Source organism: Salvelinus namaycush, chromosome 1 (genome assembly GCF_016432855.1).
Source record: "Salvelinus namaycush isolate Seneca chromosome 1, SaNama_1.0, whole genome shotgun sequence".
Taxonomy (NCBI): Eukaryota; Metazoa; Chordata; class Actinopteri; order Salmoniformes; family Salmonidae; genus Salvelinus; species Salvelinus namaycush.
In genome coordinates this window covers 21,510,453-21,525,035 of record NC_052307.1, presented here as the reverse complement: position 1 = coordinate 21,525,035, position 14,583 = coordinate 21,510,453, and the positions used below count along the sequence as shown (strand labels likewise).

General features: G+C 44.7%; 1 protein-coding gene across 2 annotated transcripts in view; it reads left to right on the top strand.

The window, feature by feature from the left end:
• The window catches only part of LOC120064518 (E3 ubiquitin-protein ligase DTX1-like), a 60,847-nt gene that overhangs the window by 41,741 nt on the left and 4,523 nt on the right, over positions 1-14,583 (top strand). Inside the window, exons 2-9 of one of the 2 annotated variants that reach the window (XM_039015228.1) lie at positions 215-780; positions 907-974; positions 7,969-8,030; positions 8,181-8,342; positions 12,650-12,711; positions 12,862-13,011; positions 13,331-13,492; positions 14,317-14,406. In XM_039015228.1, coding sequence (XP_038871156.1) covers positions 215-780; positions 907-974; positions 7,969-8,030; positions 8,181-8,342; positions 12,650-12,711; positions 12,862-13,011; positions 13,331-13,492; positions 14,317-14,406 — 1,322 coding nt within the window. Of the gene's footprint in view, positions 1-214; positions 975-7,968; positions 8,031-8,180; positions 8,343-12,649; positions 12,712-12,861; positions 13,012-13,330; positions 13,493-14,316; positions 14,407-14,583 lie in introns of both variants that reach the window. The other variant, XM_039015149.1, reaches the window with a different exon arrangement.

Here is a 14,583-nt window from a genome sequence, read left to right as displayed (position 1 = left end):
AATTCATGACAGTCTGTCATTTTCACATATTAGTATCTGGGTTGCTTTTTGATTTTGAAGCTTCCGTGGCCAATTTATTCAATGAATTATACATTTAAATGCATGATGATTTAAACGAAAAGTGGTTTGATATCTTGGTATGTGAATAATCTATGATGGATGCGTACAGTTATTCCCTTTCCGCTTACCTCCTATCCTCCCTCTCTTCCTCCAGGCACCATGAGGCCGGTCCACAGGAACTTCTATGAGCCGTCGTCGGCCCCTGGGAAGGGTGTGGTGTGGGAATGGGAGAACGACAGCGGCTCCTGGACGCCCTACGACATGGAGATCTGTGTGACCATCCAGAACGCCTATGAGAAGCAGCACCCCTGGCTGGACCTGACCTCTCTGGGCTTCTGCTACCTCATTGACTTCAACAGCATGGTCCAGACCAACCGGCAGAGCCAGAGGAAACGCCGCCTGCGCCGACGCATGGACCTAGCCTACCCTCTCATCATGGGCTCCATCCCCAAGTCCCAGTCTTGGCCCGTGGGAGCCAGCTCCGGCCAGCCCTGCTCCTGTCAGCAGTGCATCCTGGTCAACAGCACGCGGGCTGCCTCCAACGCCATCCTGGCCTCTCAGCACCGTAAGCTGTATGGTGGGGCTACGGGGCCTTCGGGGGCTACAGGCACGCACACCTTCGCTGGAACCACCCTCTGGTCCCCCACATCTAGTGCCGGGACCAATAATATACAACATAACAACATAAGCGCAGGAGGAGGCCAAGCCAAAGCTGAACAGGTGCAGTCTCTCCTGTCTAGTGCCAACTTCCCATGTTCCCCGGCGCTGCCGTCCCTTCCGCCTGCACATGGCCACTCCCACGCCCACGCACACTCCCACAGTCACCATGCCATCATCAATGGGCAGAACAACTTGAACCGGCCGGGCACCCAGCGCATTTCCATGGGCACTGCCAGAGGAGCCATCCCACCAGGGTAACCATGACATTCATTTGAATTACATTCCACTACAGATTTGCAAAACAGAACATGAGAATAACACAAATGCACTAGGAATGCATTTTAAATTCGATGACAATAGATGAAAGCAATTAAAGGTATAAAAGGAAAAATAACACCATCTTGCTCTGTCTGTCTACCTGTCTGCTGTACAGCTTTACAATACCTCTGCTGGCATATAGTGTATGTGTCTGGTGCATTGTGTTGTGTCACTATTTCTCTCTCCCCCCCCCCATCTCTCTGTTGTGTGTCTACTGATTTTCTGCACCTCTTGTTAACTGGGGGATCAATGGCTCTGCAGAGGGAGCTCCAGGTCATTGACAGCTATACTGCCTCAGCTGCCTCTCTCTCATCTCTCCTCTTTATCCCATATCTTCTCTCTCCTCTCCTCTCTGTACTTTCTCGTCTCTCATCTCTTTCTGCACTGGGGAGTGTGGGGAACTGTTTCCTTCTGCTCCACATTTGAATCTTAGCATGGTTGTCCTGAATAATAAGCTTACGCTTGCCTCAATAGACTCTGAATAGCTGTTATCTGCTCTGTGCCTCTAATTTTACCCAGTTCATTTCTACCACATAGTGGTGTTATTCGATGCTAAGCACTGGGTGGTTGTTCTGTTCTGTTCTGTCTGTGTGCGTGTGCGTGTGCGTGTGCGTGTGCGTGTGCGTGTGCGTGCGTGTGTGTGTGTGTGTGTGTGTGTGTGTGTGTGTGTGTGTGTGTGTGTGTGTGTGTGTGTGTGTGTGTGTGTGTGTGTGTGTGTGTGTGTGTTTAGGTGCGTGTTCTTGTGGAAGTGTACGCCTGTGTGTATCCATGTGTAAAGCTGTGCTCCGGTGTAGCTGTGGAAACCCATTTGCCGTGGAGGCAGAGATACACTGGGGAGAGATGAATAATAGATCAGGGAAAAATGGGAGCTTGAGCAGAGCGATCTGACCTGAGAGTGATTCAGTGAAGAGTACTGAAGGAAAGTAGTATCTAGAGCTGGAACTGATACCTCAGTCCCTATCCTGTTTTCTTTACCAAAATAAACCCGCTGGTGAACTAATTTAATTCCATTTCCTTCTCACAGCTGATGGGGAGAGAAACAGTTAGACAGTATACGTTGAAATGATACTGTCTTTCAGGCAGACACACTGACTTCACAAGGCCCAGTTCTGTGTAAGGGAATGTGTGGTGTTGGCAGCTCATGGAAGCACATCACTGAGTGGACATGTGGCAGATTGATATTGCCCTTAGCTCACCTGAGCGTGTGAAACAGGCAGGAGTGTATTATTGTGTGTGTGTGTGTGTGCGTGTGCGTGTGTGTGTGTGTGTGTGTGTGTAACAGCTGAAAAGTCCTGTGGTGATTTAGAAGGGCCCTATCAAATCAGAGGCCTGGAGTGGATGGAGTGCTCGTTTCTCACCTCTCTGTGCAGTGGGCAGGAGGGAACTATGAGAGGCTGTGGGGGAGACTGTGAGAAAGACAGATAGAGAGACAGAGAGAGAAAGGGGTGAGGTGGAGAACAACGTTTCCCAGGCAAGTGGCTCTACACACAAAGGAAGTGTGTGGTTAACAACAACACACACAGACACGTGAATACCCTCACACACAGACACGTGAATACCCTCACACACAGACACGTGAATACCCTCACACACAGACACGTGAATACCCTCACACACAGACACGTGAATACCCTCACACACAGACACGTGAATACCCTCACACACAGACACGTGAATACCCTCACAAACAGACACGTGAATACCCTCACACACAGACATGTGAATATCCTCACACACAGACACGTGAATAGCCTCACACACAGACACGTGAATACCCTCACACACAGACACTTGAATACCGTCACACACAGACACGTGAATACCCTCACAGACAGACACGTGAATACCCTCACAGACAGACACGTGAATACCCTCACACATTTCAGCGAGTGCATTTATGGACAGATAACAGTAAAACACCTCTGTCGCCAATGACAAAGAATGCAGTTGAAATAGTAACCTTGTGGTAACATGTAGATGATCATAAGGTAGTTTAATTAACTCGTTTACTACCGGATCATTTCAGGCTTAGTTTCACTCTACTCGAACATTGTGGTTGTTGTGACGTCATCGTGAATATCAGAGGGGGAGTAAAGAGCACCCCCTACTGGTCTGTCTTGACATTTCACATTTGCTTTTCATATGGGTTTCCAATGGTTGCCACCTGCAATTCACTTTCCAATGGGCCTTTACGCTTGATCTTCTGCACCTAAATAAGAAATGTCAGAACATGTATAAAATCAACGTATAAAAACAACCCTACTAGTAACTTATTCTTCCAAACAGGAAGAAACTAGAGTGGATATTTTTTAATTTTACCTTTATTTAACTAGTCAGTTAAGAACAAATTCTTATTTTCAATGACAGCCTAGGAATAGTGGGTTAACTGCCTTGTTCACAGGCAGAACAACAGAATTTTACCTTGTCGGCTCTGAGATTTGATCTGGGCCTCTGTAGGCGTACAGAGGCCAACGCTCTAACCGCTAGGCTATCTGCCACCCCAGGTAGCCTAGTGGTTAGTATAATAAGGAGCATATCACCTTATTAAATGTTAGAGGGATAGTTCCTAATGAACAAGGCCTCTGGTTCTCTGTCTATCTGCAGTGTACAGAGCACAGAGTTGCAGAGACACTTGCAGAGTTTGCTCCAGTCCTCTGGAATGTGAATTTGACAAAGAGACAGTTAGCAGGTGATTTTTGTCATTTCAACATCAGCAAGCCACTTCCTCATCTCAACTTCCTCCATTCACTTCCCCATTTGAGAACACAGATAAACCCAGAGATTGTTTGTGCTGTCTAAAAGATAGAATTGTTTTTATTTCTTTGTGTGTGTTCTAAAGATGAAGACACCAAAGGAGGAGGCATGGTAAGAGACATCCTTTATACTTGCACTTCTAGCTCATTTAATTATGAAGCAGTTAAAGGTACTATGCTGCCCAGCTCTCTGCCCTTGGCTGAGTGAGTAGGATTTGTTTTGGTGCTCATGTCTCCTTCTGTTAATTGATTAACGGTTGGACTGTTCAGGCTGGAGAGCTAGCTATCTGATGAGAACAGGTCAGGGGACGCAGTAGGGATTACACAGCCCAACCACTGCACTGCTTTGCTCTCCACTGGAGCCCTCAGCCCTGTCTCCGTTAGATAGAATTAAAGGAGAAATAACTGAATAAATTATGAAGGCCCATCCAGACCAAACCGATGAAATTGTAGAGATGCTCTGTGTCATTATTGCTTATTTGTCTGTTTTGGGATGCTTTGGGAAGTGCATTACTCCTGCTGTTCTCTTTCCCTGGGCAGGGCCTGCCTGCCTCTCCCAGTCCTCCATCACATCAATATAAAATTAAGCATTTTTTGAGTTTTCTCCTCTTCTCCTCCTCCCCCTGTCTTCCTGGTGCATGATAAACAGATGAGGAGATATAAGGGCTCCGTCAGCATTTCTCTAACTGGGCCTAATTTGGTCTCTATCGGGAGGAAATCACATTGCTCTCAGTTTAATTAAGTCCTGCTCAAGTCAGGCTGGAAAGTCAGTCTGGGAGAGAGGTGAGGAGAAGAGAGAGCAGAGAATGAAGAGAGTGCTAAGGGTGGACGGAACCAAAGCGATAAAAAGGTTAATGGGTCCTTACTAAATCATGGAATACGACAACACGCCTACAATACTGTAGCCTACACGCATATGTGTTCAGTGAACATGTGTACCTATACTGTACATTTGTAAGGTACTTCCTCCTGGTAAAATCTGACCAGCAGCCTTAGTAATATATGTAAATACAACTAAATGTTCAGTAGATCTTAGGAGCAAGTGTGAGGGCTTTAGGTTAGCAGCTGTAGACTCGTGACCATGGCCCTGGTGAAGGGGTGGAGGGAGGATGTAGGTCAGCAGTGGCCCAAACGTATGAGCCCCAGCTGCAGCTGCAGGAAGGACCAGGTCACTGGCCCCAGAAGAACTCAAGGGTCTTGTTAAAAGCTTAAAGTTGGAGTTATTAGCTTCCCATATTTTGAAATAAAATGTAGCAAGGAATGCTGTTGCGTGTTTTTGCTCAGCAAGAGGTTATATGGTTGAATGATCTCATGGTGTTAACATGTAATGTTTACAAATGCTGTAGCACTTCCACGTGCGTGTGAGAGCGCTAAGGGCTCTTGTTGGATGTTGCTCTCTCCTGGTGAGAATGAGTTGTTTAATCACAAACAACACCCTCCATGAAACGCCTGAATTATATATGTCTTTCAAGCATACATGGGCCACACATGCACACAGCTGTCTGACATACACTACCGTTCAAAAGTTTGGGGTCACTTAGAAATATCCTTGTTTTTGAAAGAAAAGCTAATTTATTGTCCATTAAAATAACATCAAATTGATCAGAAATACAGTGTAGACATTGTTCATGTTTTATTTGACTATTGTAGCTGGAAACGGCAGATTTTTTATGGAATATCTACATAGGCGTACAGAGGCCCATTATCAGCAACCATCCCTCCTATGTTCCAATGGCAGATTGTGTTAGCGAATCCAAGTTTATCATTTTAAAGGCTAATTGATCATTAGAAAACCCTTTTGCAATTATGTTAGCACAGCTGAAAACTGTTGTTCTTATTAAAGAAGCAATAAACTGCCCTTCTTTAGACTAGTTGAGTATCTGGAGCATCAGCATTTGTGGGTTTGATTACAGGCTCAAAATGGCCAGAAACAAAGCACTTTCTTCTGAAACTTGTCCGTCTATTCTTGTTCTGAGAAATGAAGGCTATTCCATGAGAGAAATTGCCAAGAAACTGAAGATCTTGTACAATGCTGTGTAGTACTTCCTTCACAGAACAGTGCAAACTGTCTCTAATCAGAATAGAAAGAGGAGTGGGAGGCCCTGGTGCACAACTTAGCAAGAGGACAAGTACGTTAGAGTGTCTAGTTTGAGAAACAAACACCTCACAAGTCCTCAACTGGCAGCTTCATTAAATAGCACCCGCAAAACACCAGTCTCAATGTCACCAGTGAAGAGGCGACTCCGGGAGCTAGTCTTCTAGGCAGAGTTGCAAAGAAAAAGCCAATATCTCAGACTGGCCAATAAAAAGAAAAGATTAAGATGGGCAAAAGAACACAGATACTGGACAGAGGAACTCTGCCTAGAAGGCCAGCATCCCGGAGACGCCTCTTCACTGGTGACATTGAGACTGGTGTTTTGCGGGTGCTATTTAATGAAGCTGCCAGTTGAAGACTTGTGAGGTGTTTGTTTCTCAAACTAGACACTCTAACGTACTTGTCCTCTTGCTAAGTTGTGCACCAGGGCCTCCCACTCCTCTTTCTATTCTGATTAGAGACAATTTGCACTGTTCTGTGAAGGAAGTACTACACAGCATTGTACAAGATCTTCAGTTTCTTGGCAATTTCTCTCATGGAATAGCCTTCATTTCTCTGAACAAGAATAGACTGACGAGTTTCAGAAGAACGATCTTTGTTTCTGGCCATTTTGAGCCTGTAATCGAACCCACAAATGCTGATGCTCCTGATACTCAACTAGTCTAAAGAAGGACAGTTTTATTGCTTCTTTAATCAGAACAACAGTTTTCAGCTGTGCTAGCATAATTGCAAAAGGGTTTTCTAATGATCAGTTAGCTTTTAAAATTATAAACTTGGATTATCTAACACAACGTGCCATTGGAACACAGGAGTGATGGTTGCTGATAATGGGCCATTTTCCAGCTACAATAGTCATTTACAACATTAACAATGTCTACACTGTATTTCTGACCACATTTTACAAAAAATGTGCTTTTCTTTCAAAAACAAGGACATTTCTAAGTGACCCCAAACTTTTGAATGGTAGCGTACATCAATGCTATAGTTTAGGTCAATACCCTGGCCTTAGCTTCAAATCTCTACTCTACTACTCTGTGGCTTGGCCCTGCGTAGCACTACAATAGTTCCCCTGAGAGTGAGTGGAGATAAGGCAGATCAGACCCAGAGTGTCCAGGTCACGTGGACCTTTTATTTCTCCAGAGTTCATTGAAGGGATCCCCTGGCACAGGATCACAGGACTCTACTCATATCAAAGCAGCCTCTCGTTGGGGATTTTGTAAGGGAGGTGCTGGAGAGAGATAGAGGAGAAAGAGACAGAGAGATGGGGGAAGGGATCTCCTAGATCAATGGTATTAATGTTACATAACACCTTTGGGAAACTGAGAAAATGTATATCATTCTACTGTAATTAAGTGACATGCTTCTTGCATGTGAATACTATGTAAGTTAATACAGTGTAATAATTCAGTCATTCAAAGTTTCTCTCTTTTCTTTGCTACCGTTGTCTAAGCACTCAAACTGTTTTGGCTGTGTTGACATCAAAATGGCTGCCTTTTCTTCTATGTGGTCCTCTCCATCACTGCAGATCAGTTGTTCTTTTTCTTCACATAGAGTAGCAGAAGCAGCAGCAGCAGCAACAGAAGCTCAGTCTGCGGTCTCTTACCCTATCTCCTCTGACAGGTGACCTTTCTCTGCAGCCTGGTCTGCCTTGTATGGGAGTGCCCTCTATTACCAGACTGGAGCTGAGGCCATGTTTTCTCAAAAGGGACTTACCAACACACACTCACACAGGCTCATCATGACCCACATGCTTTGTGCACAGCTTTCTATCGCTTCCTATTTTAGATGTCTCTGAGAGTAAACAACAGTCTTCGTCCTCTGTGTGGAGTGTGTGTTCTGAATCATGCCCTGGTTCAACAGTCTGGAGATGAGTCAAGCTGTCCTGACTGTGTTTGTGGTATAGCTACTGTAGTACATGTGACCATGGACTATTCGCACAATGGCATCATATTCCACATCTGTGTAAGTGAGGCCGATCTAATTGAGAATGTGCAGTTCTTAATAACAGTGAACTAACTGTAGTGTCATTATTTTTACCCTTTTGAAAACCTGATATCATATTGGAAGTTTTTCTCTCTGTAGGGTCCCTCCCCTTCCTGTTAAGAACCTTACTGTCTCTGGACCAGTTCACCCAGCAATTGCAGGTAATTGTTCTTCTCTTTTGCAATTAGAAATAAAATAAAAATTCGGAGGCTGCATTTAATTGAGTGCTTTAGCTTTCGCATCCATTCTTACTCATAATAGTAAACTAACACGACTCTTTTCTTTATTGTATGCATGTGTGTCTATGCCAGGTATGACAGGTATCCTGATGTGTGCGGCTGGCCTGCCTGTGTGTCTGACCAGGGCCCCTAAACCCATTCTGCACCCGCCGCCCATAAACAAGAGTGACATGAAGCCTGTGCCTGGGGTCAACGGCATCCGCCGCAAGACCAAGAAGAAGCACCTCAGGAGAGGTATGTATGTATGACAGGGAGGACTCTTAGGACCACTGGAGGGGAGAAGGGTCTGGCATGGAACGTGAGACAGATGCTATTGAGACATTGAGATGTAAAGTAAATATCTTCTCTGGATAAGAAGGGAAAGGGAGGGCTAACAGTTACACCCGCCACATTGAAATGAACAGAGCTTTTTCCACAACTATAATTAAGAGGAAGCTATTGTAGTGAGATGGGTTGATGATGATCTAGTGGTGAGATGTGTGGCTTTAGCTGATATGGCGCTAGACCAAAGTCTATTTGATGCTGTGGAAATTCCAGGCGACCCCGGGCGAGTTTTTGTCCTAATTGGTCAGTGAGGCTGTGGGTTTTCCAGCCCTGCATCACTCTGTTTACCCAGACCCCACCTCTATTCCCTTCCTCTCTTCCCTCTATCCTTCCATCCCCGGCCTTAGACCCAGGCGGTGGCATTGGGATGGGATGACAACACAGATTAATAAATGGGTCGAAGCCAATTGTTCCTGCGTTGATGCAGCATAGCCCACATGGAGCAAGGCAGAAAAGGACAGATATTTGTGGTTATCCTGACCTGTTCTGTCTGCCACTCAAAAGGAGGCTAAAGAGGCCTTTGATCCAGCTAATGAAGCCATTATAAAGGCAGTGCCTGAAAATGCATAGGAGAGAGTGGGCTAAATTGAGCCAAATTGTTAGTTGAGTCATCCCTTGTTTCTAGGAAACCATACACAAAATGAATTGTGACCAAATATTTAGGAAGAGGTCATAATTTCATGGAGTCTGTGAAGGAAGAAACCACATGGCAAAGTTGTATGCAAGTTAGGTCCAAAAAATAGATTTTTACAAAGTGAAATGAAAAGACTGTTTTATACATCAGTTGAGGTCTCTATAATCTACAATATGAGGTCCTAAACCTAGGATGAAAGTGCATCCTTGTAGCTGTGTGGGCTAATATAGTCAAAATGTTTACCTTGGGGCAGTGGTGTAAAGTACTTAAGTAAAAATACTTGAAAGTACTAAACTCAGCAAAAAAAGGAACTTCCTCTCACTGTCAACTGCGTTTATTTTCAGTAAACTTAACATGTGTAAACATTTGTATGAAAATAACAAGATTCAACAACTGAGACATAAACTGAACAAGTTCCACAGACATGTGACTAACAGAAATGGAATAATGTGTCCCTGAACAAAGGGGGGGGGGGGGGGGGGGGGGTCAAAATCAAAAGTAACAGTCAGTATCTGGTGTAACAGTCAGTACCAGCTGCATTAAGTACTGCAGTGCATCTCCTCCTCATGGACTGCACCAGATTTGCCAGTTCTTTCTGTGAGATGTTACCCCACTCTTCCACCAAGGCACCTGCAAGTTCCCGGACATTTCTGGGGGAATGGCCCTAGCCCTCACCCTCCGATCCAACAGGTCCCAGACGTGCTCAATGGGATTGAGATCCGGGCTCTTCGCTGGCCATGGCAGAACACTGACATTCCTGTCTTGCAGGAAATCACACACAGAACGAGCAGTATGGCTGGTGGCATTGTCATGCTGGAGGGTCATGTCAGGATGAGCCTGCAGGAAGGGTATCACATGAGGGAGGAGGATGTCTTCCCTGTAACGCACAGTGTTGAGATTGCCTGCAATGACAACAAGCTCAGTCCGATGATGCTGTGACACACAGACCATGACGGACCACCTCCAAATCGATCCCGCTCCAGAGTACAGGCCTCGGTGTAACGCTTATTCCTTCGGCGATAAACGTGAATCCAACCATCACCCCTGGTGAGACCAAACCATGACTCGTCAGTGAAGAGCACTTTTTGCCAGTCCTGTCTGGTCTTGCGACGGTGGGTTTGTGCCCATAGGCGACGTTGTTGTCGGTGATGTCTGGTGAGGACCTGCCTTACAACAGGCTTACAAGCCCTCTGTCCAGCCTCTCTCAGCCTATTTCGGACAGTCTGAGCACTGATGCAGGGATTGTGCGTTCCTGGTGTAACTCAGGCAGTTGTTGTTGCCATCCTGTACCTGTCCCGCAGGTGTGATGTTTGGATGTACCAATCCTGTGCAAGTGTTGTTACACATTTTCTGTCACTGCGAGGACGATCAGCTGTCCGTCCTGTCTCCCTGTAGCATTGTCTTAGGCGTCTCACAGTAAGGACATTGCAATATATTGCCCTGGCCACATCTGCAGTCCTCATGCCTCCTTGCAGCATGCCTAAGGCGCGTTCACGCAGATGAGCAGGCACCCTGGGCATCTTTCTTTTGGTGTTTTTCAGAGTCAGTAGAAAGGCCTCTTTAGTGTCCTAAGTTTTCATAACGGTGACCTTAATTGCCTACCGTCTGTAAGCTGTTAGTGTCTTAACGACCGTTCCACATGTGCATGTTCATTAATTGTGTATGGTTCATTGAAAAAGCATGGAAAACAGTGTTTAAACCCTTTACAATGAAGATCTGTGAAGTTATTTGGATTTTTACTAATTATCTTTGAAAGACAGGGTCCTGAAAAAGGGACGTTTCTTTTTTTGCTTTTTTCACTTAAGTAGTTTTTTGCGGTATCTGTACTTTACTTTTTATATTTTTGACAACTTTTACTTTTACTTCACTACATTCCTAAAGAAATGACAACTTTTACTTTTACTTCACTACATTCCTAAAGACAATTATGTACTTTCTACTCCATACTTTTTCCCAGACACCCAAAAGTACTCGTTACATTTTGAATGCTCAGCAGGACAGGAAAATTGTCTAATTCACACACTTATCAAGGGAACATTCCTGGTCATCCCTACTGCCTCTGATCTGGTGGACTCACTAAACACATGCTTCCTTTGTAAATTATGTCTCGGTGTTGGAGCATGCCCCTGGCTATCTGTAACTTAAAAAAATAAGAAAATGGTGCCATCTGGTTTGCTTAATATAAGGAATTTTAAATTATTTATACTTTTACATTTACTTTTGATACTTAAGTATATTTAAAACGATATACTTTTAGACTTTTACTCAAGTAGGATTTTACTGGGTGACTCACTTTTACTTGAGTCATTTTATATTAAGGTATCTTTACTTTTACTGAAGTATGACAATTGGGTACTTTTTCCACCACTGCCTTGGGGTAAGTTGAGCCAATGGCTACGATACCCCATACAAATAATGATTACATTTAGTCCATTTTATGCATAATATGCATAGTATTTTTGCAATGTGTCATGCATATGGACTCAAGATAGTGCATTTTTATTGTTACAAAGCAGACATCATCGTTCCCCGTGTATACAAACATAAAGCAGGGGTCTAGCCCCCTTGAGGTTCTTGAGAGAGCAGCCAAGGAAGTGAGAGAAGAAGTCCAATTCGAGCTGCAGCAAGGGATGAACAAATAGACTGAATGACACTGAAGGAAAAAAAGATAACGAGAATGTACCTGTGTGAAAGTGAGGCTATGATAGAATTTCACAGACCATTTAATGGGCTTAGTAGCCTCAAATGCAGAGAACTTGCCTACGGATGGTCACATTGAAACAACAACTGGTCAAGAAATGGAAGGGGAAGTGATATTGAACAGATAGATCTATGTCTGAAAAGAATGTAGGTATACATTTAAGATATACAATATACCACACCCCCATTCCATGAATTCAACTTTGACCTACTAGCACCATCACCCACTGTCACAGGACATCATCACCCACTTACCCAACCTATGCTCAACTTACTCCATACTTAGGGTATATTGTGCCAAGCTATGTTTTCAAAACTGCTGTTTACATGAATTCTGATTACTTCCAGGCATACACAACATCCTGAAAGAATACTATATTTCCCTTGACGTAGTGATACTGAATTTAAAAAAGGGCTCAACTTACCCCACTCTCCCCTAACTCAAACCTTCTCCATCTCTCTCGGTCTCTCTCTCACCCTCTCCATCGATTTCTCACATTGTCGCTCTCGTTTTTCTGTCTCTTTCTCTCTCTTCCTGTCAGCTAAGCTAGCTTGGTTTCACTCTGAGATTGGGTGATGGCTCATTGTTCTGTGTCACTTTGAAGGTGACCTCATCTTCAACATCACACACTGTATTTATTCACACACGCTCTCTTCTTGGACTGGTCTCATCACAATCAAGCAGGGCTATGGTACTTTAGACCCAGACCAGTCACTGGGTTTACCTATTGCTCAAATAGACGTCTCCTTATGCAGATCCATCTAGTCATCTTGGGTCTTCAAAGGACAATATGCATCTGTCTGCGAGTAATGCTTGTGTGTGTGAGTAAGTGTTTTTTGTTCCTTTCAACCACATGCCTTCAATGTTGTGTTTGATTGCTAGGGAAAAACCCAGAGGATGTGGTGCGGAGATACACAGAGAAAGTGAAAGTAGCCCCTGATGAGGTAAGGAGAGTCCTGGATGACACACACGTACACAGTTTTAATACAGTTTGTAATCATTATACAGTGTATTATTGCTATGCATCCCAACCCTACAGTAACATGCAGTAGCTCTTATGGTCTAACTGGTGCCCACTCACCTTCCCTTCCCAGGACTGCACCATCTGCAGGGAGAGGCTGGTGATGTCATCAGGCTACGAGGGTGTCAAGGGCATAAAGCCAGAGGTGGTGGGCAAACTTGGCAAGTGTGGGCATATGTACCATCTGCTGTGCCTGGTTGCCATGTACAACAATGGCAACAAGGTGAGAAGGCGCATACGTGCCAGCGCTTGTTATGGTATTATAATATTATATTGTATAGTAGTGGGTGAAATTGTAAAGTAGTGGGTGAAATTACACCCCCCATTTGATGTGATGGGGTATGCTATGATAACAATTAGATTAGATTGAGATCAAACTAATCGGAAGCAGGTCTTACTCAGCTAAACACAGTTCATGGTCATTTTAAAAGTCAATTAAGGACAGAAGAAGGATCGCTGTCATGAAACCAACTCTAGATTAGATTACATTTGTTTGATTAGATTAGTTATGAATATTGAACATTGAATCTGTCCCTATCCAGGATGGCAGTCTTCAGTGCCCCACTTGTAAGGCTATCTATGGGGAGAAGACAGGCACACAGCCCCCTGGGAAGATGGAGTACCATGTCATCCCCCACTGCCTGCCCGGCTACCCAGAGTACAAGACCATCCGCATCGTCTATGACATTCCTGCTGGGCTACAGGTCACCACCCTCATATCCTCCACACTCACACAGTCCACTCATCCACTGGCTCTCCTTCCTAAGTCTATTTTCTTCCATCTACGGTGCTATAACACTGCTGTGTCTGACGAGGAGGCTTCAGAGGGTATTTGATAACCTGTTTCGTGTTGCTCAGGGGGTTGAAGTGTCCCAAAGCCGTGTGACTGCATCCTCATAAAGAGAAAGAGAGAACGATTCACCTCCTCTCTTTGCAGGGAGAGGAGAGGGCTGCATATTTCATCCTTTCTGCGGAGCTGAGCTTTAATAGAGTCAATAAAGTGACCTTTCTACCAGAAGAGCAGGCTGAGCATCCCTGTGCAGGGAGAGAGGCTGGGGCTGTCTGTCCCCTGTTATCCACACTGCAGCAGAACAACATGCCACGGCCCACTCACAGTGCCCCTGCACACCACTCACACTCCTCACTCCCCCCTTTTAACACATCTACACTGACAGCTGTACTCTGTGTAAGAAAGTCATGATATAGTAATGATACAGTACATTCTGAAGTAGAGTGGAGTGCAATGAGTATGGTGTGGCATGTCAACACATAAGACCTGCATCACACAGCATGACAGTTAATTGGTTGTTTTACAGCTGGTATAAAGAACATGTTTCTTGATGAAAGGGGGAAAGGGTCCATTTCCACCAAAATGAATGCTTTAAAATAGTGCAAATAAAGCCCCCAGAGTAGTCAGACTATGAATATACAAGCTCGTCCCGGGGGCACTTTTGACATTTCCCTCTTGACTGAATGTTAATTGAAAGAGAAAGAGAGGGGTTGTGACTGTTTCTGTCCTTTTCACCAGACCACAGAGCATCCCAACCCAGGGAAGAAGTTCAGCGCTAGGGGGTTCCCCCGGCACTGCTACCTCCCAGACAATAACAAAGGCAGGAGGGTAAGACTTACAGTATTATCTATCTGTATATGGGAAGAACAGTTCTTCAAAATACATGATGTAGTAGGCAGGTAGCCTAGCGGTTAAGAGCATTGGGCCAGTAACCGAAAGGTCGCTGGTTTGAATACCCGAGCCGACAAGGTGGAAAAATCTGCCGTTCTGCCTTTGAATAAGGCA